The sequence below is a fragment of the Serinus canaria genome, assembly GCF_022539315.1.
Source record: "Serinus canaria isolate serCan28SL12 chromosome 7 unlocalized genomic scaffold, serCan2020 HiC_scaffold_29, whole genome shotgun sequence".
Classification (NCBI taxonomy): Eukaryota; Metazoa; Chordata; class Aves; order Passeriformes; family Fringillidae; genus Serinus; species Serinus canaria.
The window spans coordinates 1,475,035-1,499,686 of record NW_026108147.1 but is presented as its reverse complement, the minus strand read 5'-3'; the positions used below and the strand labels follow the sequence as shown (position 1 = coordinate 1,499,686).

The window sequence follows — 24,652 nt, the reverse complement described above, 5'->3', positions numbered from 1 at the left end:
GTCATTCCACAGGGGGCCATACAAAAAAACCACACTTCAATGTCTGGGGTGTCTCACATTTGCCAATACAAATTAAGTTTCCATTTCCTTGCTCTGTCTCTGCTTTCCCAGAATCTTCCAGCCCCTTTCTCCCTGTCTCAAACACAGCCCAGAGATGGCTCTGTTGAATTCTGTAGGTTTGCTGTTCTAGACCCCAGGCTTTCTGCTCCCTGCTTGAAGCTCTGTGCAGCAAAGCATCACAGGTTTCCTACCTGGCCCTATGCCACTTCTCAGTCCTCATGGAAGCCACATCTGGCCCAGTTGTGATAAATAATTTTAGTAGTTGTTGAGTAGATAGTTTTGTGCATGAAAACACAGGTAAGGAGTTCCTTAATTTCTCAGGAGGAAAGCTGTCACATGTTTGTAAAAGCTTCTGCTGGTAGTTGCTGTTAGAGGAGCCCAGTTAGGAAGAGAGATGTATTACATGGTTGAAGTCATGAGGGATTTGTTCCTGGATGCATCCTGTGTCCCAGAAAATGCAGCTAAATTACACAGACAGGCTGCACAGAGGAGTTTCCTCTCTGGTTTCCAGTTTCTGCAGGTACCAGTCACTTCCTGACTGAGCTGATAAATAACAAGTTATTTCTACAACCTTTTAAAGGGCCCTGTGGCATGGATGGTGAAGTTCACAAATGCACCAGGGAAGGGGACCTCTGTGATGCCTTGAGAAGGCTGACCTAGAACAGAGACTAGGCAGAGTTAAAGAATAAAGTGAGGATTTATTTGGAGATCTCAATGGATCCACCTTGGGCAGCACAAGAGCCCAGCCAGGGCTGCACCCAAGATGGACCCAAAATGGTCACAAAATGGACAATGTGTTCATGAGGTCTCTCACTTTTATAAGTTCTGCTCCATTTGCATATTGCAGTTAATTGTCTAATTTTAGCTTTAGATGATGAAGTCCCATCCTTCTTGTTTTTCTCTCTTCAGCCCACATTGTGCTCTTGGGCCTGAGATTTGGATCATCTGTCCTTGGTCCCCAGATAGAGAAAGGAATTGGTTTGTCTCCTTGCTCTGTGAAGAGAGCTCACCATCCCCTAAAGTGTCAGAATTACATTAAAGCACTACAGAATCTGAAAACTATCAAAGCTAAAACCTGAGGCAGCATTTCCCCCCAGCAATGATAGGTCCCTCAGTTTCTGCAGTGCCCAGAAAATGCACCAAGAGATGGCAAGGCTGGGCTGAGTGGGATCTTGTGTGGCTGACACTCACCTTTAGATCCCACATGAAATACCTTCACCTGCATGCCAGGGTGCTGTGGCAGGTACTGCAGCTCACTGCTTGGTTTAAATTGGGAATGTGGGTCAGGGGTGCTGTTTGAGCCCCTCTCTGCTGAATGAGATCAAGACTGGTGTCTGTAAGGCAAACACGTTCTGATTCAGTAATTGTTTCCCCAGTTCTTTACACGAGCTCCTTGTTTTGGCAGCATGTGATGGCATTGGGACAGGGAGTTTGGTGTCAGCTCAGACAGTGGATTCCAGCAACATTGACAAGTTTGTAAACTGTACCAAGATCAATGGCAACCTCATCTTCCTTGTCACTGGGATTCATGGGTAAGTGACAGAGTGTTAAGATGTTATGTCATGGCAAGGATCCATACTTTGAGAGGTTCCTTGTTCAACACCTTCTGAAAAGTGTGCCCTTTAAATGCCACGTGTCAGGAACTGCTGGCATGCTCTTAGGAGCAGCTTCATTCCTGGGAAAAGCACTGAAAATTCATCTTTCCTTTAGGAAGCTCACTCATGGTTGTTTAGAACTCCCTAATTTTCCCTAGCATAAATATTTGCTAAAACATGAATGGGTTGAGCCTTTATGTTCCTTCAGGATGACGTGGGGGAAGTTAGCCACAGATCTGCAGGAACTGCAGGCTGCAGAAGCTTGGTGCATATCCTCATGAAAGCAAAGTGTTGAGCTCCTTGATGCTGTTTGCTGCATGGTATGGCTGTGAGAACCTGATCTTCTCTTCTTTAGAGTGTCCCATTGTGTGATTTTCATCTTTCAGAGACCCCTATCACACGATCGCTGCCATCAATCCAGAGAAATTGAACATCTTCCAAACAGTGAGAGAGATAACAGGTAACACACTCCTGGTCTCCTGTCATCTGCAGTAATTACTGAATTCATTCCCCTTTGCATTTAGAGTTGTCACGTGTTGGGTTTTCTGAAGAGCACAAAGTACTTGTTTTCATCAAGCTCACCATGCTGTTGTTTTTATGGAAGTTTAATACAGGAAACTTCAATATCTGTTGATTTTCACAACTGTGGTGTCCTTAGAACACCGTGCCCATTCTGTCAGATGCTAAGTGGCCAAAGATCTTGGTCCCACGTTAGCAAAGTAGAACAAGTGTGGCAAGGGATGGAAATGGGAGGAAAATGGTGCTGAAATGTGGAAAACCATTTTCTTCACCTGAGAGCATCTGAAAGTTCCAGACTGTGATGGTGTTCACAGGGGTCCCAGGATGAGGGAAGAGATGAGAGAGTTGACTCCATGTTCAGAAGGCTGATTTATTATTTTATTATCTATATTATATTAAAACTATACTAAAAGAACAGAAGGAAGGATTTCAGCAGAAGGCTGGCTGAGGATAGAAAAGGAATGAATAACAAAGGTTTGTGTCTGGACAGCTGGGCTGGGATTGGCCATTGATCAGAAACAACCACAGAGACCAATCCCAGCCCCACCTGTGCATCCCACAGCAGCAGGTAAGAATTGTTTGCAGTTTGTTCTTGAGGCCTCTCAGCTCCTCAGGAGGAACAAATCCTAAGGAAAGGATTTTTCATAAAACATGAACATGACAAGAGTCTGACACCTTATTTATTTCTTTTCCTCAAGCTGGCACTGTCTTTCCTTTATAGGCCAAGCCTGTCCTAACTCACATGTGGCTGAAATAATTTGTGTTCACATGTTTGCTTTTTCCTCTTTCAGGGTATTTGAACATACAGTCGTGGCCTGAGAATATGACAGACTTCAGGGTGTTCTCTAACTTGGTTACCATTGGTGGCAGAGCTCTCTATAGGTAAGGTAATTCTCTGTTGGTGCAATGATTTTTTTAATTCATGTTCTGGGATTCTTTGTTCAGTAGCAGAGAATGCAACATCCTTTGGCAAGGACATCATAAATTGATATGTTTTGTTCCTCTGTTACCAAGGGGTTCATTATAAGTATCTTTGCTAATCAGTTGTTTTTAATGAGTGATACCTTCTCAACATAATTATTTTAAAAAACCAGTCTTGGTTCATGGCTGTAGCTATTATCACATTGACTGGAACTTACATTTATGGTTTAAAATACCTTGTGAAGAGCCACAATTTAAAAGGAATGAATAATGGAACTTAGTCTCATTATTAGGAGTTTATATGGTTGTAGTTAGACATGCAGGCTCATATGGCCAAACAACAAAGTGGTTTTAAGAGGCAGAAGATGGAAGAATATTGAAATCACTGAGGCACCTTGCAGGTGAGGTGTTCATGAGCTCTGCAGTGCCATTTTTACCAGAGATGTTTCTTGTTTCTGTGTGGAAACAGAAAAAATTGGTTTGAAGAGAAGAAATGCTGGGGGAGCACAAGGAGGTACCTGAGTAATTGATACAGCCCCCCCTGGATCCCCACTTTGGAGAGGGAGTAAATCAGACATGGGGTTCTGCTGGCATCCTAAACAGCAGTGGAACCTTGAGGTTGAATTACAGCCCTGCATTCTGTTCCAAGGCAGCAATTTTTATTTGGAACAGCTGGAAAACAATTATCATCATTAAAGCACAATAACTTAAAGGATGCCCAGAAACTGGATATTTTCTTCACTAATCTTCAGCCATAAAATATGTGCAGTCATTTTCATGTTGTGCAGACAATCATTTACTGTTCCTTTGATGAAGAAAGGCAATAACCACATCTTACAACCAAAGAAAAATGGAATGTAGGGAGTGGGCTGGGAAAAAAAATCCATGTAAAAACCAGTTTGTTCCTGTGTGACTTGAAATGGCATTAATTTGATGCCTGACAGAAGATGTTTTAATGTATTTTCCTTAGCATATCAACTATCATAGGGTTGTTTAGTATTAATGGGGTGTATTAATAGTGTTAATGCTGTTCAAAGTATTAATGCTGTTGAAAGAGAAACCTGAATTATATTCAGTTTTCCTATCAGCACATAACCTCAATAAAAATCTATTAGTGGATGAAATGAAGCTGGTTGAGGAGTTCTGCTGGCTTTCCTGGCCTAGTGCTATGAGCATCCCAGCTTGTCTCACTCCTGACAGGACTCATGATTTCCTGGCCATCAGAACTGGATGTTGACTCATAAAATATTTGTGTTACCACAACATAAAAGTTTTCTGAACAATTCTCAGTTTTCCCGGAAAGATCATCTTGGAACTAATTCCAGTTGGTAATTCCCTACCAGATATAATAAGCTGAAGTTAATTCCTCTTCTCTCTCCCTTTTGATCTCATCCCAGTGGCCTCTCCTTGCTGATCCTAAAGCAACAAGGCATCACCTCCCTGCAGTTCCAGTCCTTGAAGCAAATCAGTGCTGGCAACATCTACATCACAGACAACAGCAACCTGTGCTACTACCACACTGTCAACTGGAGCAGCCTGTTCAGCACCCCCAGCCAAAAGACAGTGATCCACAGGAACAAAAGGGCAGAGAACTGCAGTAAGTACCTGCTGCTCACTGCCACCAGCTCCCCTGGGGCTTGTGCAGCTCTGTGGGCATCAGGGGAGCTGGGCTCACTGACAGCACCCAGGGGTTTGACCCAGCCTGAGCAGGAAAATGACATTTTTTTAAGGTGTGGACAAAGGAAAGAGTTTAGAGAGAGAGACAGCTGCTTCCTTAACACGATGGGAATGTTCCAGGTTGATAAATATTCATTCCAAAGGGTATCAATGGAGTGTTCAAGATTTTACAGCCCTTTCCAGAAGGAGGGGGATTAGCATCTTCTGCTTACCCCACCCAAAGTGGCCCTCTCTTAATCCAGTGGTGCTTTTGGGACTGTTTTAGGTCACCAAATTCTCTCTTTTCATATTTGACCTATCTGATAAAATATACTACTCCAGGAAAGCTTGCATGCCAGCACCTAGGCTGAGATCATGGTACTGCAAAGCCAAAGAAAGCTCTGTAGCAGATAAAAAATCCTGTTTATATAGAAATCAGGCAGCAAATTGCATCAATACAGGCATATTGTAGCAGCAAGGCAGTTCATTTTAAGCATCTGTTAGACTGCTTGCAGGAGAGGAGATTCATTAAATTGCTGTATGTTGAAGTGATATTGCTGATTTTTGTGCCCTGACCAGCCAAAAATGTTTGCTTTGGGTTTTTTCAAGCTGTGCTCCTATTTTTGGCTTGCACTTTAGCTCTTCCTTTCTGTTGGTTTGAGGGTAGTTTGTGGGTTATTTTTTTGAGGGATTTTATTTCTGTTTTTTTTTCCTCTCCCCTCCCTTTGAAGTGCTGTTCTGCTCTGTTTTGAGAGAGGGAATAGCTGTGCTCATCACTGGAGTGTAAATGTGCCCTCGGTGTTAGGTGAAATACAGCAGGATCACTTGGGGAAGGCAGCAAGGGCTCATGGAGCAGATGGAATTCTCCAGCACCCTTTGGAGCACTTGAGGGCATTGAGTCTTTCCTCAGTGAATTTGCAGGTGACACCAAGCTGGGATGGGTGGGCTGGCTCTGCAGAGAGCCCTGGAATGCTTGGATGGATGGGCAGAGTCCAGACAGAGGAGGTTTAACAGTCCCAGTGCCACATCCTGCATTTTGGCCATTTTGGCCTCAATAACCCCCTGCAGTGCTCCAGGCTGGGGACAGAGTGGCTGGACAGTGCCCAGGCAGGAAGGGACCTGGTGACAGCCACTGATCATGAGCCAGCAGTGTGCCCTGGTGGCCAAGGAGGCCAATGGTGTGGCCAGCAGGAGCAAACCCCCAAGGAAAGGGTAGGGAGAGTTCACCTCTGCTCCATGCTGAAGTGAAAAATCTGCCTTTTTTTTTTTCCCCAGCACGTTTTTGGGGTTTTTTGTTTTTTATGGAACAGTCAGAGGTGAGTCATGTGAAATATGAGTGCACACAAAATAAATGCAGGGGAAAAAATTGTTCTTTTATCCAAAGTTACTTGAGCAATTCTCTCAGCTTTAGTGACACCTGCAGTGTGAGGTGAAACCCTTCCAGGCAAAGGTTGTTAGAGATGTGATTATTATGAATTATATCAATCTAGCCAGCAATTAACAACTTGAATAAATGATTACATTCATTACCAGGCATGATGTAAAGCTAATTGAAGTCTGCAGGAGTTTTTCCTATTCAGTTTCTGGAGCTTTGGATCAGGCCCAGAAGCATATAGCCAAATAAAAATAAATTTTCTTTTTTTAGGAGGTAATTTTCTCATGTTCTATTTAGGTTGGGGGAAAAACATTGAACTTTTCTGCTCCTAACCTGTGAGGCCCCATTAATTAGGAATGAATCCTTCTAAAACCTGACAAAATCCAGGTTCTGTCAAGAACTTGAATGTTATTTCTTTACACACAAGGCCATGGGATGTGCTGGAGCTGCAGAAAACATTCAGCCCATGGAGTTGCCAAATAATGTGTCAAAAATTGAAATGTTTCTTTAGCCATCCCCACAATTAAAGAAGAGAAAGGCGAGAGAAATGAGATTTTATAAGTTGTCAAAACAACCACTCCCAGCTTGCCAAGATTCTTTTATGAAAACATTTCAGGAGGAAATCATAATTTTTTTGTTTCTGTTGCTTTTTTCATCATTCCAGGCACTGTGTTGGCTCCATTTCAATGGGGTAATCATGATTTTCCTTATTGAAATGCTCTCTTTTTATTTGTATACAGTTACTCTCTGTGTTTTTGGAGCTCTCTTGTAATAATATCCCTTGTTTTTTTGGGCAGATATTTAAGTGAAATAAATAAATTCTGATCCCAGAGTAGTTTGAAGGGTGAGAAGAATGAAAAGAAAGGAAATCACTAGAAATAAATCACAATTTCAAGTTTCAAAGAAGGTGAGAAAGCAAACAGGGAACTGCCTTTCTGTGATGAGTGTGGAAAAACAAAATCAGAAGAGCCAGCACTATTAAAATTAAAGATGAGAAATGAAGGGATCTCCAAACCAGGTTAAGTTTTTCTTTGTTGCATGACAAAGATTTAAAATGAGCCATTGATTAGAAAACAAAACCCATATGAAACTCAATAAAAAGTTTAATTGTCGCTAGGACAGTTTCTGGATTTGTGCTTTTTCTTTTTGGTTTATTTGCAGGTCCAGGCAGTGGCAGCAGAGTGGAACTGCTGCCATCTGATAGTTGTTCTACCAATGTTAATGTGCTTGGAAGGAAGGCAGGGGAGGGCAGTGAGGAGAAGCTGAATTTTGTGTTTCTGCTCCTCCTGGCTGCAGCAGCAGAGCTCAGGGAGGGAGGACAGAGCCTCTCTGAAATGGCTCCTTGAGTCCCTCTTGCTGTGCTGGAACCTGTGATATTTAATGCACTTTAAAGCATCCTGAGCACCTGCAGTGACTCCTGAATGAAAGAACTTTGTGTTTGGCTTTTCTGGTTTGAGCTTTGAGGCAGAAGAAAAACCAAGAAGATCCTTCTGATACCTTTAGGGTGTTGGCATTCAAAATTACATGGGATATAGGAAGGAAAACAGCTAAATCCCAGCCTTGATAAAACACATTCAGGCTTCTCATGCCTGAGAAGTCTGAATTTGTGCCTCATTTGTGGTGTGTTGAGTAAGGAAATACTGCAGAGGGTGGTAGAACTCAGGAGCACACCTCCTTTTCCTTGGTTATTGCTCTCAAGTTGTTTCCAATAGTTTGAAAAGCAAACAAGTGTGTGAATTGTTGCCCTCTCTGATATTTCAGGTCCTTGCTGGGTTTCATTTACTCAGACCAGGCTGTAATCCATTTGTGTAAAAAAGAAATTCCAATTAATTCTGCCCTTTCACATGCCAGGGTTAGGTTGAAAGCACACCCAGGTTTCCTTCAGGTGCTGGAGAGATATGTGTTCCTTTTGCTCTTTGCTCATTTCCTCCATCTCTCTCACCATCCAGATATTTACACAGAGAATGATTTATATCCAATAAAAATACAGACTTACACTGTTGGAAACAAACTTTCTCTCTCACCCTTAGTCCATTGTGTGTTTTTGTGAGTGCTTGAGGGTTTCAGTATAAAGGCTCTTTGGCTCTGCAGGTGCTTTTGCAGTAAATAATTTTAAAATCACAATTAATGGTGTCTTTCCTTCAATTGTTTCCCCACTGTCCATAAGTTTTATTTCAGGGAGTCCACAATTCATAGGCAGCATTTTATATTTTACTTTAACAGAACTTGAGTGGATTCAGACAGATGATTTTTGACTCCTTTAAATTTTTGGCATTTATCAAGTCATGTGTCAGGGATTTTTACAGGTTGATCTTTACTTCCTATGAAGAAAAATCTCAGATTTGACCCCTATTGGATTCCTGTCTCTTTGAATGCCCACGAGGGGCTGGGAAGCAGCATTTGAACAATTGTTTCACGCTCCCTCACCTCCTCTTGCCAGTCAGATTTTAGGAGCTTTAATCAGTCCCTTCTCCCCCAGCTCTCTGCTCTCTCCTGGTTTTGCAGCTCTCTCTGGTTTTGCTCCTCCTGGCATCACTCAAATCTTTTCCTGCTGTTTTTTCTGCAAGGAGCAGGCCAGCAGCGTGTCCAGGATCCAGCTGAGTGCTCTGTGTGTTTGTGCTGTGCCACATTTGCTTCTTTTCTGTCCTGTGACTCGTGGAAAAAACTTGATATAAACACTTGTAAAAGTTGTGAAGCAGGTGTGGATTTTTATTTAGTGCTGGCTGCTTGCAGGATAGCTCTTTAAAGAACACATGTACTCTCTGGGACTCTAATTTCTTTTTTGTCTCTTAATTTGTTGTATACGTGTTAAGTTTCACAATAGGTTTATATTTATTTATATCATATCATTTCTACCTAATTTTTGATATTTTACATAAAATATTATAGACACCACTATAAAATTTATATATAAATATAAAATAATAAATATAATTAGAGAGACATACACTGCTATATTTATATATAAATATAAAATAGATAATAAATATAATTAGACATATACACTGCCATAATATTTATATATAAATATAAAATAAAGAATAAATGTAATTAGAGAGATATACACTACTATATTTATATATAAATATAAAATAAAGAATAAATATAATTAGATAGACATATACACTACTATAATATTTATATATAAATATAGAATAATAACTATAATCATAAATGCATTATGATACATGAATATATTATTTAATAAATAGTCATATCTATAGTAAATATATAAATTTGCTCTATTTAAATTTTATTTTAATATATATACCATATAAATTTATCTTTGATATTATTTCTATTTACTAATTTCACATTACAATTTGTTCTTATCAGTTCTTGTACAGAGACACCTCTTTGGCTATTTGTTTCTTGTAGTTTCAGGTTTGGTTTGGTTTTAGTTTCAGTTTTGTTTTGTTTCTTGTAGTTTCAGTTTTGGTTTGTTTCTTCTTTCAGTTTTGATTTGTTTCTTGTTTCAGTTGTGGTTTGTTTCTTGTTTCAGTTGTGGTTTGTTTCTTGTTTCAGTTGTGGTTTGTTTCTTGTTTCAGTTTTGGTTTGTTTCTTGTTTCAGTTTTGGTTTGTTTCTTGTTTCAGTTTTGGTTTGTTTCTTGTTTCAGTTGTGGTTTGTTTCTTGTTTCAGTTGTGGTTTGTAGTTTCAGTTTTGGTTTGTTTCTTGTTTCAGTTGTGGTTTGTTTCTTCTTGTTTCAGTTTTGCTTTGTTTCTTGTAGTTTCAGTTTTGGTTTGTAGTTTCAGTTGTGGTTTGCTTCTTGTTTCAGTTTTGGTTTATTTCTTCTTGTTTCAGTTTTGGTTTGTTTCTTCTTGTTTCGGTTCTGGTTCCCTTCTTGTTTCAAGGTCTCTGGGTCTCTTCTTATCTTCCACTTTGGAAGTTTGCCTTCCTTTTATGTTGTTTGTGGTAGGTTTGTAGTTAGAGGTTTTTTAGGGGTGCAGTGGATCAATTAGACCACACCAGCTGGCCAGTCCCCAAGAGCACCCTTAGCTGACTGCAGTGGGTTTGTGACCACCGTGAGCTCTGCACTCGGTGTCTCCCCTCCCCTGGGCCATGGGGACATTTCTGAGCACCTGGGCTGTCCCCAGGATGTTTTCCTGGTTTGGGGGGGCTGTGTGCATTCCTGACTGCCCTGTCTCTGCAGCTGCTGATGGCATGGTGTGCAACGAGCTGTGCTCCAGTGACGGCTGCTGGGGGCCGGGGCCGGACCAGTGCCTGTCCTGCAAGCGCTTCATCCGCGGCAGGACCTGCATCGACTCCTGCAACCTCTACCACGGGTGAGAGCTGCCCTGGCCTGCTCCCAGAGCTGCTGATGGCACTCCTGAGGGCTCCACTGGGCCAGGCATTTGGGGTTTGCATGCATCAGCGTCGGGCTCCGCTGCCAGCGTTACTGATTTGGGGTGGGACGTGTCCTGGGCTGAGATTTAAGGAGTTCTAAATCTGAACTTGTGTGGAATGCTTTCCCTGGTATTCCACTGACATTTTCATACAGCATCATCACCTTGCACCTTTTGTATTGCTGGTGATGTCAACAGTTTGATTTAGGTCAAAAGTTACCAAAAAACCCTCATTTTTCCCTACTTGATACCTTTTCCAGAACCATACAATTACATTCTTTCAGATGAGTTGGATCCAGGCATCTGATAAAGAAATTCTCTGAATAAAGACCCCAAAAAATCACTCTCTTTTTCATAATGCACTGTGTAATTGTACACAGAAATATAAATTTAAAAACCCAGCAGGAGTTCTTGCCCCTTTTTGCTGCTGATACTGGGGGAATGCCTCCACAGCACGAGGAAGCTGAATCTACCTTAGGACAGAAAGATAAAGCTGAACTGAGCCAAAGGAGCTCCCACAAATGCATGAAAATGTTCCCTGCTCCTCCCTCTGGAGAAGGCTTGCAAAAGATACTTTGTCAGAGCACAGTTTGGTGTACTTAAAAGTCAAGTTCTCTTCTCTCCTGCCCCTCCAGCCCCAGTAAGGAGAGCTACAGAGCTCAGTTGTGTTGTCAGTGCACTGGAATAAGCTGATCCCCCTTTGGTGTCTTTGGCTGCAGTGAGAGCATGATGAGACTCCATCCTGAGGGCTGTGTACAAATCACAGATGGGATGGGACTGCTGGAAGGTGCCTTGAGCTGTTTTATTTTCCAGCATCACTCTCATTACATGGTTATGGCAATGAGAAGATGCCAGCAGCTCTGATTTTATAAATTCCCACATTTTATGCTGGTGGAGAAGGTGTCTCTGCTTCACGTGGCTGTGGGTGAGGTGGTGGCCCTGACAGACCCATAAGACCAACTCCATCAGGTGAAGACCCAGCCAGGTGAGCTCAGTTTTGCCTTGGACTCACATTTCTCCTAAGCTGCCTGCACAATATTTCCTCAGGGAATTCCGTGAGTTTGCAAACGGCTCCGTGTGTGTGGAGTGTGACCCCCAGTGTGAGAAGATGGAGGAGAACATGATCACCTGCTACGGGCCGGTAAGGACACAGCCCGGGCTGGCTTGGGGTGTCATCCTCAGGGGGAATGGCAAAAATGTGCTGAGGGAAGAAAATAAATGAGTGAAACAAAAGCAAAAGACACATATTCTGTGTGTAGGGAAGGAGTTCTGCCTGTAGGGAAGGAGTTCTGCCTGTGGGGAAGGAGTTCTGCCTGTAGGGAAGGAGTTCTGCCTGTAGGGAAGGAGTTCTGCCTGTGGGGAAGGAGTTCTGCCTGTGGGGAAGGAGTTCTGCCTGTAGGGAAGGAGTTCTGCCTGTAGGGAAGGTGTTCTGCCTGTAGGGAAGGAGTTCTGCCTGTGGGGAAGGAGTTCTGTGTGTAGGGAAGGAGTTCTGCCTGTGGGGAAGGAGTTCTGCCTGTAGGGAAGGAATTCTGCTTGTGTTGGTACTGGGGATCTGCCTTGGATCTGCCTCCTTGAGAAAGTGATTTTAAAAGTTTTCTTTTTCTTTCTTAAGTTGTCTCAATGCTTTAGATGTACAGATGCATGCAATTTTTTCAGCCTGCCAGCATGCAGCTGGGGTTTGAGTGCCCTCTTTTATCCCTATTTTCTTTCCTTATACACCACCCCCCTCCCAAAAAAAAGGGGGAATTTGTCTCAGTTTGAACTGTTGTTCAACTATTGAACTATTGCTGGGAGGTTTTTTAGATAGCCTTTAGGTTCTTTTGATAGATAACATTTTTCATGCATCCTAAATCATGGTTAACTCTTTCTCACCTTTATAATGACCAGTAACTTTTCTTTCCAAGACTATTGCTCGTTTGGGAGATAGAAATTGTCTCTTTTTTTTCTAGTTTTCTGTGTATTGCCAAGATTAAAAGTTACAAGGATACTGGAAATGAGAAGTTGTATTTTAGGCTCTTCATAATTGAGAAAATACAGCCTGTAATTTATTTCCTTATTTCTATTACTTACTTACTGAATGGAAAAAAGAAAGGCATCATAATTTTTCTTACAATACTGTGGTTTTCTGCAATACAGCCATAAGGCAAGAGACTTATGTTTCAAGTGTTCAGCCCATCAGGGAAATTTGGATTTGTAGCAGGACTTATGGACATAAAATCCTAGGCCAATGCTCAGCCTGATTTAGTTATACACTGGTTTATCATCACAGCTTTAAAACTTTAATTTTACCTTGTCCAGGAGTCTTGGTTTATTTGTCTTAGCAATTTGTTCTTCACGTGTATTAAGGAGGAGACCTTGTGGTCATTTATCCTGTAGAATGAAGGACCTTGCAGTCTTTCATCCTTGCTGTGGGCAGCTGCCATGTGCAGAATGCTTGTGGGGAACAGATTTGGGGTGCAGAGGTGGAAGATCCCACTGAAGGCTTTGCAGAGCTGCTTCAGTGCTAGGTAGTGTAGCAGGAAGTTTCTCAGCATTCAACTGGGCACTGACTTCACTGCATTAAGCCCACCAATAATTTTAAGAAGCTCATCTAGAAGCTGGTGTTTAGTCTGGCACTCTACAGAAGAAGCTGATGGCCAGAAGCAGCAGGATTTATGTGTCTGCTGCTCCCTAGCAGAGGCTGGAGCCATGCAGGTCATGCACAGCTCCTTGGGAGGAGGAGGAGGTGCTGTGTGTGTGCCAGTGCAACCCCAGTGCAGCAGCAAAGGACAGAGTAACCTGAATGCTCTCCATTTCTTTCTTCCACGCTCTCCAGGGACCTGACCACTGCACAAAGTGTTTCCATTTTAAGGATGGTCCAAATTGTGTGGAAAAATGTCCTGATGGCTTGCAGGGGGCCAACAGCTTCATTTTCAAGTACGCCGACGAGGATCGGGAGTGCCACCCGTGTCATCCCAACTGCACCCAGGGGTGAGTGCCAGCTCTGCAGGGAGCCCTCCAGTCCATGCACTGCTCCTAGCACAGGGGGCTTTAGAGCTCCTTTGGCTTGTCCCACTCCTGAAAAGAGAGTGTGCAGTAGGAATTTAACCTTTGATTTTCAGGTCTCTCATGACGTTCAGGTTTTAGTCATGAACGCCCAGCAGTTTATCACAAAAAAAACCTTTGGAAGACCACAGAGAAGAACTTGCCACAGCAATGCTCTCAGCTTTCCTTCCACACTGGTTGGTTGCCCTTTCACTTAGTTTTAGGCCTATAAAATGACCTTTTTTTAGTATTTGTTCCTTGACAGAATCTCTGCTACTTGGTATTGGTGAACTAAGCCTGAGACAAAAGCGTTACTGCTCTCCTTTCCCTACAGGGACTGATGCCCAGAGTTTGAAACCAGACTTTGTACAGGAGCCTGAGACTGAGCATCAATTTCTGAAGTCCTCCTAAAGTGTCCAGAATAATTTATTACACTTGGAATTTGTTACACTTGGAATAACCCAGCCCATGGATCTGAGCCAGAATTAAGAACCTGTGCAACACACAATAGTCATGGGCACACCTGTAGCTTTGCACAGGCCATGTCAGTTACAGCTGCCTTTTCCACGGGGCAATTCAGAGTGTCCAGCATTCAAGGAGAGGGAGAGGCTGCAATGGGAAAAAGAGAAAACATCAGCCAGTGAAATAATCTTCGACAAGAGGCTCTTATTGTTTAGCAGCTAAAATTAAACCAGTAAATCATTCAATGAAATCTTGATGTCAACAGCTGTTGCCATTCAAAACGAGACCTTTTGCTGGTTTTGCAAATCTAATTACAATAGAGCCATTAGGGAAATGAGAGGGCGATCACAGAGACACAGCCAGGATCTGTTACAGATTTGTCTCCCCCCCAGACCCTTTAAATCAGTTATGCAATAAGAAAAATGCTGCTACTGTGGAGGAAGAGGCTAAGAAGAAATGATATTAAAAGACCAGCTCACTCCAGGAGCTCTGGAGCACCTTCTCCACCTTCTCCATAGATGGAGAAGGTGCCAGTGCTGATCTAATCTGACAAAGCCATGGGTGTAATGGATTTACTGTGCCCTGCAGCTCTCCTTCATCCTATTCCCTCCTCTTTCCTGAAGAGTTCTAACTCACCCAGCTATTTCTAGTTGTGGCCCAACTACTGTGTTTCTCCTAGACCAGGAAGGGAGCAGAAGGCTTTCCACACCTTTCCACTTCTCCATAGGCATTCATATTTTGCAAGTGGTTGTTTGTTTTTACCTGCCTGGATTGAGAAGGGAGGTTTTGATGTCTTGTGCTGAAAATGTGACATTCTAGTTCATGCACAAATATCAAGGGCAGTAGGCAGTTCCAGCTGACCTTGGCAGTCCTCACTGGCAGCTCTTGCTGACACTGGGTTCCCTTGTGCCAAGTGATGTTGTCCTTTGAATCCTTGGACTTCTGGTTTTCCCTCCTTTTTATTTTCTCCTCCTGATTAGGTGAAAGAGAGTCCCACAGTGTGGCCATCCCCAGAAAAAGGACAAGGTAAAGGGCTAAAGGTTTCTCCCCCAGTTATGTACACAAAGCCCATGCTGTTCCCATCTCCCAGGTGAGGAACTGTCCCTTTTCCATGACACTCATTTCCCTGTGGAAATCTTTGTTCTCTTATTAAAGAGTTATTGTGTGCCTATTGGGTATTTTTTAATCCCTTAAAACAATGCTCTCTTCACCCCAAGTCTGGGTAAGCATGGCTTACTATTCTTTTGTGTTCTGTTACTGCTCTATTTGTGTTCTAACACTATTCTCTAAGTGTTCTTAGAGACTTTGTGGCATGTAATTATGTTAATGAAGCTATTAATGACTGCCCAAGATTTTGGGGTTTGCAGGTTGTCCATCTTCCTGCTACCATTGTCAGGGCCTGAATATGCCCACAGAGAGGAGGGAAATCAGTTACTCTCTCCTTTCCTCTTTCAAGGCTGGACTCTCTGGTTTCACACCCTTCCTTTAGGAAGGAATGTTTAAATTCCCCTCAGTCATGATTTTTCACTGAAATAGATTGTGGGGAGAACACAGCTTGCTGTTTGGCTCATGGCTGAAAGTTGGAGAGAAAACTTAATTCTGCTTCATCCCCCCCATCTGTTCTCCTGGCTGCCAGATCAAGTGCTGGAATTTCACCAGTGCCCTCTCAGTGCAGCTGGGATACCCATCCAGAAGGGCTGAGCTGCTGCAGGGCAGTGCTTCCCAGGATGGGGTTATCTCATTCCTGCTGTGCTGCTTGGTAAAACAGGTCATTAGTTCTCACAGGATGTTTCCAGTCATCCCCACCAGTTGTCACCAAGAAAGGATCTGTCCCACCTCTGCTTCCTGTGTTTTGCCACAAGCTCCATCTTGGCATTTGCAGAGGACTGCTTTAGTCAGGTTTGCTAGCACCATTCTCCTCCCTTATTTAAGTGTAATGACTGTTTCTCTTAATAGGTGTGTAATTACCCAGCCCAGTTAATGATCTTGCTTTGACCAGAAGAACTGTCAGACAGTGACTTCCTTGGGTGCAACAACTGTGCTCCTGCCCTTGGGTGCCTGTGATCAGCTACTTGCAGCCAGTTTGGAGCAGATCTGAGGCAGGTGGGACACCTATCCCACTTAATTCAGGAGAGTTGGAAAGCATTTGGCACCCTTCCTGCAGAGCCAGCCCAAACTGAGCACTTGCACAGGAATGAAACACTAATTACAGAGCAGCAGGTGACAGCCTGCTTCCTTGCTGGGCAGGACACACGTGGGGCATCTCAGTGGACGCCTCCCCTGGTCACACAAACACCTTTTGTCACGCAGCTTTGGAAGGGAGGGCACAAATCAACTCTTTTCCTTCTAACCAAGACCTCCCAGCCAAGTCAGAGGAGCTCCAGCAGCAGTGTGTGGCCCTGAAAGGATCTGAGGGCAGAACCACTGTGTTGTCCCTGAAGCTTAGGGGGAATTTTAGGAAGAAAGTTTGAACTCTGGATGAAAGAGTATTGCAAACACACTCTGGAGAAGAAAAACTGTTCCTCTTTTGTTTTGGAGAGTTTCCTCCTGGAGGGAACTCCAGTTGAACTTTGTTCCTCTCACCTGTTAGCTCAGTGACCCTTGGGTCTGATTTTATCCATTGCAATAGCTGGGTGACCATCACAAAAAATGCCCACATGTAATCCACTTACACCATTGTAAAATCAGTTTTGTTTGTTTCCAGTGACCAAGATTTCTGAGAATACATCTGGTGTGGAATGGCTTTGCTACCCCATATCTGTGCAGTTAAAACCCCACCTTTCAGTCTTAAAGAAGGTTGATAAATGACAATATATCTGGATTGTTCCTGGGAAAAAAAAATATTTGTTACTGCAATTTTCAAAACCCCAAATTTCCTTTCAGAGGATGATTATCTATTAAGCTAGGATGAGCTCCAAGTGTAATTTTCTGGATAAGCTGTATTGAACTTGTGTAAGGTACTGAATATATCATTAATGAATTGGCATGTCTCAATTAACCAGTTCATTTTACAGAGCCAACTTGGAAAAGAAAATCTCATCCAGACTCCGAGCAGAAGGAACACTGGGTGTGAACAGCATGATGTAAGATTGTGTCAGGCTTATATGGGTCAAAAAGCCTGGAATGAGGGAGTTCCCTCCTGGGGAAAAATACCTGATGGTATTTTTTGGTGGTACAAAATACCCTGTGAATAAATATTGCCATGACTCCCACAGGGTGGTGCTTCCCTGCATGTAATCAGGACAGCCACTCAGGAGGAAAGTGGGAACTGCCTGAGTGGAGTAATGGAACTGCACCTGGACAGAGTTCTCTCTTTGGGAAGCCAAGGCCACTGAGGAAGATGACAATTTGAAATAAAAATCAGTGATATTCAACTTGCCCTGGCTGAGGTCCTGCAGTACAGTTTGGATTCAGTCCTGCTCTCCAAATGAACATGAAGGGACTCTGAGACTCCAAGCTCCTGATGTCAGTCTGCCAGTTCTCTAAAGCAGCAGCAGGCTCTCAGACCTCTCATTTGAAGATGCCTTTCTTTTTATTTACAGCAAGAGGCTGAGCTCAGCTTTTTTTAGCACGGGAGGAAATGGACAATTTGAGTAATTCTTCAGCCTCCTTCATTGCTGAGCTTGTTTTTCCCAAATTGCTGAGAATGCCATGAAAGGAAGAAACATTGGATGTGTTTGAGATGGGTTAGAATTCAGACAGTCTTGAATTCTGAAGTGCTGATGCCCAGGACAGCTGAAATTCCAAGAGTTCTCTCTGTATTAAGTTTTTGAGCTGTGTTTAAATCAACTCTTACATTTATGCATTGTCTGGATTTTTGACACATCTTTTTTTATGTCTGCACCTATGCTGGAGGAAGCAGTCATTGAGGAAATCCTTCCAGTTTGAGTTTGCAGGTCAGAGTAAATGTCTTATGTAAACATAAGAATTCAAGTAAACAACAGAGGGTAAGGTTTACTTGCTCTGCTCTCCCTGATGAGCAGGTACAGGGAAATTGAATCCATTTTCTAATGGCAGAGTGATCCCAATTTAAAAGCAGCAAAAGCTGAGGAGTGGCAAGTGATGGTGAAGCAGAAAGAAGATCTCGTGGGAGCTTATTTGAACTCTCAGATTTTTTTTGACATGCATATCCTTCCATCAAAGCCAACCTGATAAAACAGCAAACTTTAAAAGAGTTGGGGATCACACCTTAAATTTCAAATGCCTCCACAGAAGTGAGTTGCAGCCTACTGATGTGTCAGCTCACCTCTGCTGCCTGCAGCAGATGTGCAGCCCTAGGGCCTGTTAATGAAATGGCTCTGAGGCCCTGTTCAAGAGTTGAAATAAATGGTTTGGTTTCCTTAAGTGCCAAGGGCCAGGTACTCCCCATGGCTGGAATGCCTGGCTGGGTGTGCAGCACTGAAGGGCTCAGGTGGTTTTAACCCCTAAAAGCTCAGCTTCAGGTCTCTGAGAACCCTGACTGCTGGGTAAATGTATGTTTGAGTTGCTGTTTGAATGCAGGGGACCAGGAGACCAGTCCTGCTCTTCATGGGGATCCAGACATGCCACACTTGTGTTCTGCAAACCCTTTTTTAATGTCTGCACCTATGCTGGAGGAAGCAGTCATTGAGGAAATCCTTCCAGTTGTGTTTTAGTGGGGTTGCACTCAGTGATTCCCTGCATTTCCAGTGCCTTTGGTGAGCACCTGCTGCTTGTGCAGGTGGAGAACTTCTGGCAGCATCCAAGGAAAGCAGAATAAAATGTCTGAATCAGCAGACACCATTTTGCTGTGGTTTTTGTTGCTGGAAGTTGATCGAGCTTCCCTGTGAAAAAAGGATTTTCAGCTTCCAAAACATTTCTTGGGTTACCCTGGCTGGGAGCTTAGAACAAAACGAACAATTGCATCAATTACAGAAAGAAAAGCAAGTTTTGGATCGTGCTCCTGGAGATCTCGACTTGTAAATGAACAGCTTTTGTGCAGTAATCACTGGTTTGGTGACTCATGAAAAGCAGCCCTGTTGTCAGGACTCCCACTTAGGTGAAACCTGCCTTAAGTGTTGTTTGAGCCGAGCTATGGCCTGCCCTGGAATCTGCTGCTGTTATTGCTCCTCTTGTCACAAGCTGTAACTTTTTTGGTCAGCCAGAGAAGAGCTAGAATTAAGAACACCAAGGGGATTGCTGCAGGTTGGGTGTGTCAATAACAGCTGTCTCTCTTTCTCTCCCTGTTCCCACTCTGGATTTGCTGCAGGTGCATAGGGCCCCACCTGGAGGACTGCATTGGGCTGATGGATAGGTACTGCCTGGGTGCTGGCTGCTGTGTGTCTCCATCCTGCACGTGTGGACAAGGGCGCATGCCTGTGCATGTCCTGGGGCTGGCAGTGACGTGGTTTGTTCTGTAATTGCCTGCAGGTGTAGAGGCCCAGCTAGTCATGACTGCATTTTCTATCCATGGACACGGCAGTCCGCCCTGCCCCAGCACGCTAGGTAACATCCCCACCCCATCCTGCCCACCTGCCAGGTCATAGCAGCCAGTTTGAACTCACACCCACCCTGCATCCTGGCTCAGCTGCCTCCCTGCACCCAAACCTGCTCTCTGTCTGAAAGCCAATTAGATATTCTGCTCGTTTAGGCCCGTTTTTAAAAGGGTTTTTATTTTTCACTGAAATTTCCTGTAGATATTCCTTCTACAGATTGTATTTCCTGGTTAAATTCTATTAGATGGAAAAAATTCTGGCACTTGTTTTTTCTTTATTGGCTTTTTTTCTTGTTGTTTTTTGCTTAAGACAAAATTTAAAAGCAAACCAGCCTCTTTCTTCCATATGCCTTCCCTTGAAAACATAAATGTTACAGCAAAACAAAATTTCTTCCTTACTTCGCATAAAATTATTATTTGATTTTTTTTTTCCCCATTTTCTGTTTAAAAGAAGAATTGTAACCTTGCAGCAATTTTATTTTTTGGTAATGACAATTGGAAGAAATTAATGTAGGCTTTATTCTGCATTCTTTTCCATGAAAGCCCCACATTGCTCTTGAGTTTGTTCATTCTTAAATTCAAACTGGTTAATATGACTGCTAGGCTTTGGGATTACTCTCCTGAGCTCAGACTCAATGAAAAATGCATCAATTCAATCAAAATCACCTCATTAAGATTTTCAATCTGAGTTTTTTTCTTGTCTTTTCCAAAAGGTTTAAGGTTGCCTTTCCTTCCTAATTGTGAACATAATGTGAATATATCTATTTATGGCTTATGAAGGAGAATATTTGGACTTGTAAAACAGTGCACTGGAAATGCTATCAGATGGTACATTTGTGTATTAAATCAGTATCAGTTCTGGCTTAATTCTGTAACCAATGAATAAGCAGCAGGAGAGGAATTTTTCAATATTTCAATGTTTGGTTTTAATCTTTGTGGTCTGGGATATCCACTTTGAGATATTTCAGATGGACTCATTCAAACAAAGCTGCCCCAGTTTTAAAGGCCTCAATTTCATCAACTTTACTCAAAGCACATTTACAGAAATTTACTATTATTATTATTATTTATTATTATATTTTATTATTATTATATTATTATTATTATTATTATTTTATTTATTTATTATTAGTACCTTAAGTTTAAGGGCCTTATCAAACTAGAGAAATGAGGAATTGTTTTTCTCTGTTCAGTGGTTTTACTCCTGCTCCATTCAGCCTTCAATATTTCCTGTTTCCTTTGGATCTGATGGATATTTTTGTGTTTGTTTCAGCCTTGCTGAATTTATTCTAGGAAAACTCCTGCACTGTGTTTAAATGTCAGTATGTATTCTTTCACTTTCAAGGCAAAGAAGGAAACTTCATACCTCTGTATTAGATTTGTGAAATTGTGCTTTTTTTTTTTTTTTTATTGTGGAAATTATTCATTCTATTTGGGCTAAAAATGGGCAAAACTGCACTGGCAAAGTGACACTTTTTGTTACAGTAGGGTTGTAAATGCAAAATGGATGTGTTGAACTTGAGATAGAACCTTCTTCATGTCCCTTTAACAGCTGTGCACCCTCCTGAGACTTATAAATCTTAAATTAATTAATACCCAGTCTGACCCCTGTCTATTAATTTGAGTTTTTCCCATTGATGTGAATTATCAGCGAGTAGAAGGGGCCAGGTTTTTCTGCCAGAAGTCAGAGCAGGGTATTCCTCATCTTCTCCTATTTCCATTTCCATAGCAGTGTTGCTTTCCTTTCCAGTTTTTTGCTTTGCAAATTGTTTGTGCCATGATCCATTGACTTGAAGGCTTTTGTGAGAGTCTGGTAGAATAGCAAAGGAATTCTTTCTGTCGTGTTTAATCGAGATGAATCAGATGTGCATCACATGGCTTGGTTTCCAAATGGCTGCTGAAACTTCTGCTTTTCTGCTTCTCTTTCGTCCCTTCAAGTTTGGGGGAAAACAGCCTCACTTTTGGCAATGCATTTCTGGCTGCAGAGTTTGGGTTTGGGGTTTTTTTAACCTTTAGGTTCACAGAGTTGTGTCCACAAGAGCAGCTCCTTGTGCAGCTTCCTGTGATGGTGACAGGGTCCCAGGATGAGGGCAGAGATGAGAGAGTTCACTCCATGTTCAGAAGGCTGATTTATTATATTTATGATCTATATTATATTAAAACTATACTAAAAGAATAGAAGGAAGGATTTCAGCAGAAGGCTGGCTAAGGATAGAAAAGGAATGAATGACAAAGGTTTGTGTCTGGACAGCTGGGCTGGGATTGGCCATTGATCAGAAACAACCCCAGAGACCAATCCCAGCTCCACCTGTGCATCCCACAGCAGCAGGTAAGAATTGTTTGCAGTTTGTTCCTGAGGCTTCTCAGGAGGGAAAAATCCTAAGGAAAGGATTTTTCATAGAACATGTTGGTGACAGCTTCCTGTATGGATTATTCCTGCAGGGCTTTGGTTTTGGTTCCACCTTCCACACCACTCTTTCCTGGAAATGGCCAAAGCAAAGATGGGAAGCAGAAGAAGGCTGGAATTTGCCAGGATGACCAGAGGAGTGATCCATCCTCCTTTCCTGCCTCTTATTACAATGCCACTCCTCCTTCTGCTACCTTCTGGCAGTCACATTCAGTGGGTTTTGTGGTTGGAACAGCACACAATAGAACATTCCAGAATATTCTGGAACAATCAGCAAAAAGATGAGTCTGTCTGCTCCCAAGTTTGGGATAAATATTGTTTAAAAGGATGATTCAAAACCTGTAAAAACAATGCTCTGCTGTTCATTAAGGAAATATTCCAGAGAGTCAGGAAAAGCTGGTTCCTTTCAAGTTCACCAGAAAAATTTGTCTAAGTGCAGTGACTGGAGTGAGACTGTGGGCAGAGCTTTTAGCTAAAGTATGAATTTTAATTGGTTTATCCTTACTGGGCTTCATTCACCTTAATGCTAGGAGAGAAGAGATCTTCAGAGGAGTGAGGTTTCTGTTTTCTGTATGTGTGGGAATGTGATAGGAGAGAACCAGGAGCAGCACTGATGTTCCTGGTCTGAGTGAGCTGGTGCCTCTGTTTACGCCCCAAGAAAATTTCATTTACATTTCCCTTTTAACTAACAGAAAACTAATTAGCCAGGCCCACTATTGTCAAGTGCTTCAATAGAATGTTGTGGAGATGTTAACTCTAATTACAATGCTGTTGCTAGTTTTGTATCCAGAAAGGATGTCCTCTCAACAAATCATCACTTCCTCAACAACAACAACAACAAGCTGGTTTTATCTACTGCTTATGTGTACAAAGCTAATTAACAGTAAACCCTGTGTAATGCAGGCAAATCCTTTCATAGCTGTTTTGTACCCTGTCACAGTGTGACTTCAACAGAATTTCACAGCAGCTCTCAGAGGTTGCTGGGGAAGGGAAACCACCTCTAATAAAATGCTTATGTTGATGGTTTTCACCATGCTTGGGGGAAAGCACTCCATATGCTCTCTGCTTTTATAGAATAATTAGATTATTCTGGAGGGGCAGAGGATCTCTGTGTAAAATAAGAGGAAAATGAGATCTGTGAGTACCAGCTAAGCTGTTACTTGGTTGGTAAAAGATGCTGCTCGAGAGAGACTCTTAATGTGGAGCTTTCTGAAGCTGCATCAGAACAGAGCAGTTGAAAAAAGGTTTATTTTTTTAAAAATCCAGACTAGAAAAACCAGTTTCAGATCCTTCCTCTGTGGGTTGCAAAGATCTTACATGTCATGAAACAGGACAAATTCACAGACTGAGCAAGGTTGGAAAAGACCTTGGAGATTATCAAGTCCAACCTGTGACCTAACACCCCCTTACCAACTAAACCATGGCAATGAGTGCCACATGCAGTCTTACTTTAAAGGGACAGTGACTCCACCACCTCTCTGGGTGACCATTCACCCTTTTTGTGAAGAATTTCCAAACCTAAACCTCCCCATTGTCCTCCTGTCCCGTTGCCTGGGAGAAGAGACTGATCCCCACCTGGCCACACCCTCCCTTCAGGTTCATGCAAGAGCCTCCCAGAGAAATCCCAGTTCTGTGGGTGAACTGCCTCTTCTGGACTGGTTCTGAGGCTCAGGGTACCTTAGTTCTTGCCATGGCATTTCCCTGCCTGGAGCTTTAGGAGGAGTTCCTTTGGAGTACCCCTGGCACATCAGTGAAAGGCACTGCAGTGATCTTGTGAGCTCCTCCATTTTTTCACCACTTCCACATTTTACTTCCTGTGAAAGGGTGTGGGTGGGTATTCCTTCTTTCCTGCTGTACAGATGGAATCCTGGAATGGTTTGGGCTGGAAAGGATGTTCCTTCTTTCCTGCAAAAACAGACAACTGCAGTATCAAAATTTACAAGTTATCTGCTAGTTTTGATCCAATGCTGGGAAAGCTCTTGCAATTTAACTGAGAAGTAAACACACATTTCAGTGTGTAAAACAAACAGAAAGGGTAATGTCAACGTGCATATTCTTATCTACAACAAGCTGTGGGTTTCAAGGAATTAGCAAAATCCTTTGGTGCTGTGGGGGAAGTTGTACTCAGCATTTACCAGAGGTGGAAGCATCACCACAAATACCAGCAATCATTCAGGAACAGAGCATTAGGAAATCAAGCCATCAGACCAAATTACTTATTCTTCCTATAATTTTTTTCCATGCTGTAAAGTAAAGTAAAGGGCTGGGAAAATGCCGTGTAAATTATCTGTACCTTTGGGTAGTAGCTTTAAAAACCTAAATTCAATTTCTAATGGGAAATGTGGGCTAACACTGAACTCATTCCTCATGCCATGGCCTCTCTTTGTTAGTTCAGCTTCTTTGCATCTCCTTTCTGTAAAGCAGAGGTATTTTGAAAGTGAAGGTGTAGAGCCAGGCTCTGCTCTGGAAGGACACAGGTGAGAAGACAAAGTTTGGTTAAGGATGGAACTAAGTCCAGCAGACTGAAAAGGAGAGTTGGTGTCTGTCAGGTATAAAAGGGGTGAAATCTGAGAGACATTCAGAGCAGCAAAATGCCAGTGCATTTCTAATGAAGGTTGTTCATCCCTGGAATGATTTTCTGTGGTAATGTTCGGTTCTCCAGCACTAGACTTGTGAAATCAAGGCTGGGAATTTCCTCCAAGCAAAGATGAGTTTGTGCCAAGCTTGGAGGCAGAGGGTGGTGTGGATCCTCTGCCATGGGACAGGACCCTTCAGTGTCTGTGACAATAATTTCCAGCTGTGATCAGCTCTTAGCTCATGGCCTCAGCTAGAATGTT

At 42.6% G+C, this 24,652-nt stretch overlaps 1 protein-coding gene across 2 annotated transcripts in view; it reads left to right on the top strand.

Moving 5' to 3' along the window:
- Positions 1–24,652, top strand: part of ERBB4 (erb-b2 receptor tyrosine kinase 4) — a 455,036-nt gene that overhangs the window by 362,266 nt on the left and 68,118 nt on the right. For both annotated transcript variants that reach the window (XM_018911785.3, XM_050987615.1), the window contains exons 9-16: positions 1,466–1,592; positions 2,042–2,115; positions 2,966–3,056; positions 4,493–4,692; positions 10,278–10,410; positions 11,518–11,611; positions 13,286–13,440; positions 19,345–19,419. In XM_018911785.3, the coding sequence (XP_018767330.2) occupies positions 1,466–1,592; positions 2,042–2,115; positions 2,966–3,056; positions 4,493–4,692; positions 10,278–10,410; positions 11,518–11,611; positions 13,286–13,440; positions 19,345–19,419 (949 nt within the window). The remainder of the gene's footprint in view (positions 1–1,465; positions 1,593–2,041; positions 2,116–2,965; positions 3,057–4,492; positions 4,693–10,277; positions 10,411–11,517; positions 11,612–13,285; positions 13,441–19,344; positions 19,420–24,652) is intronic.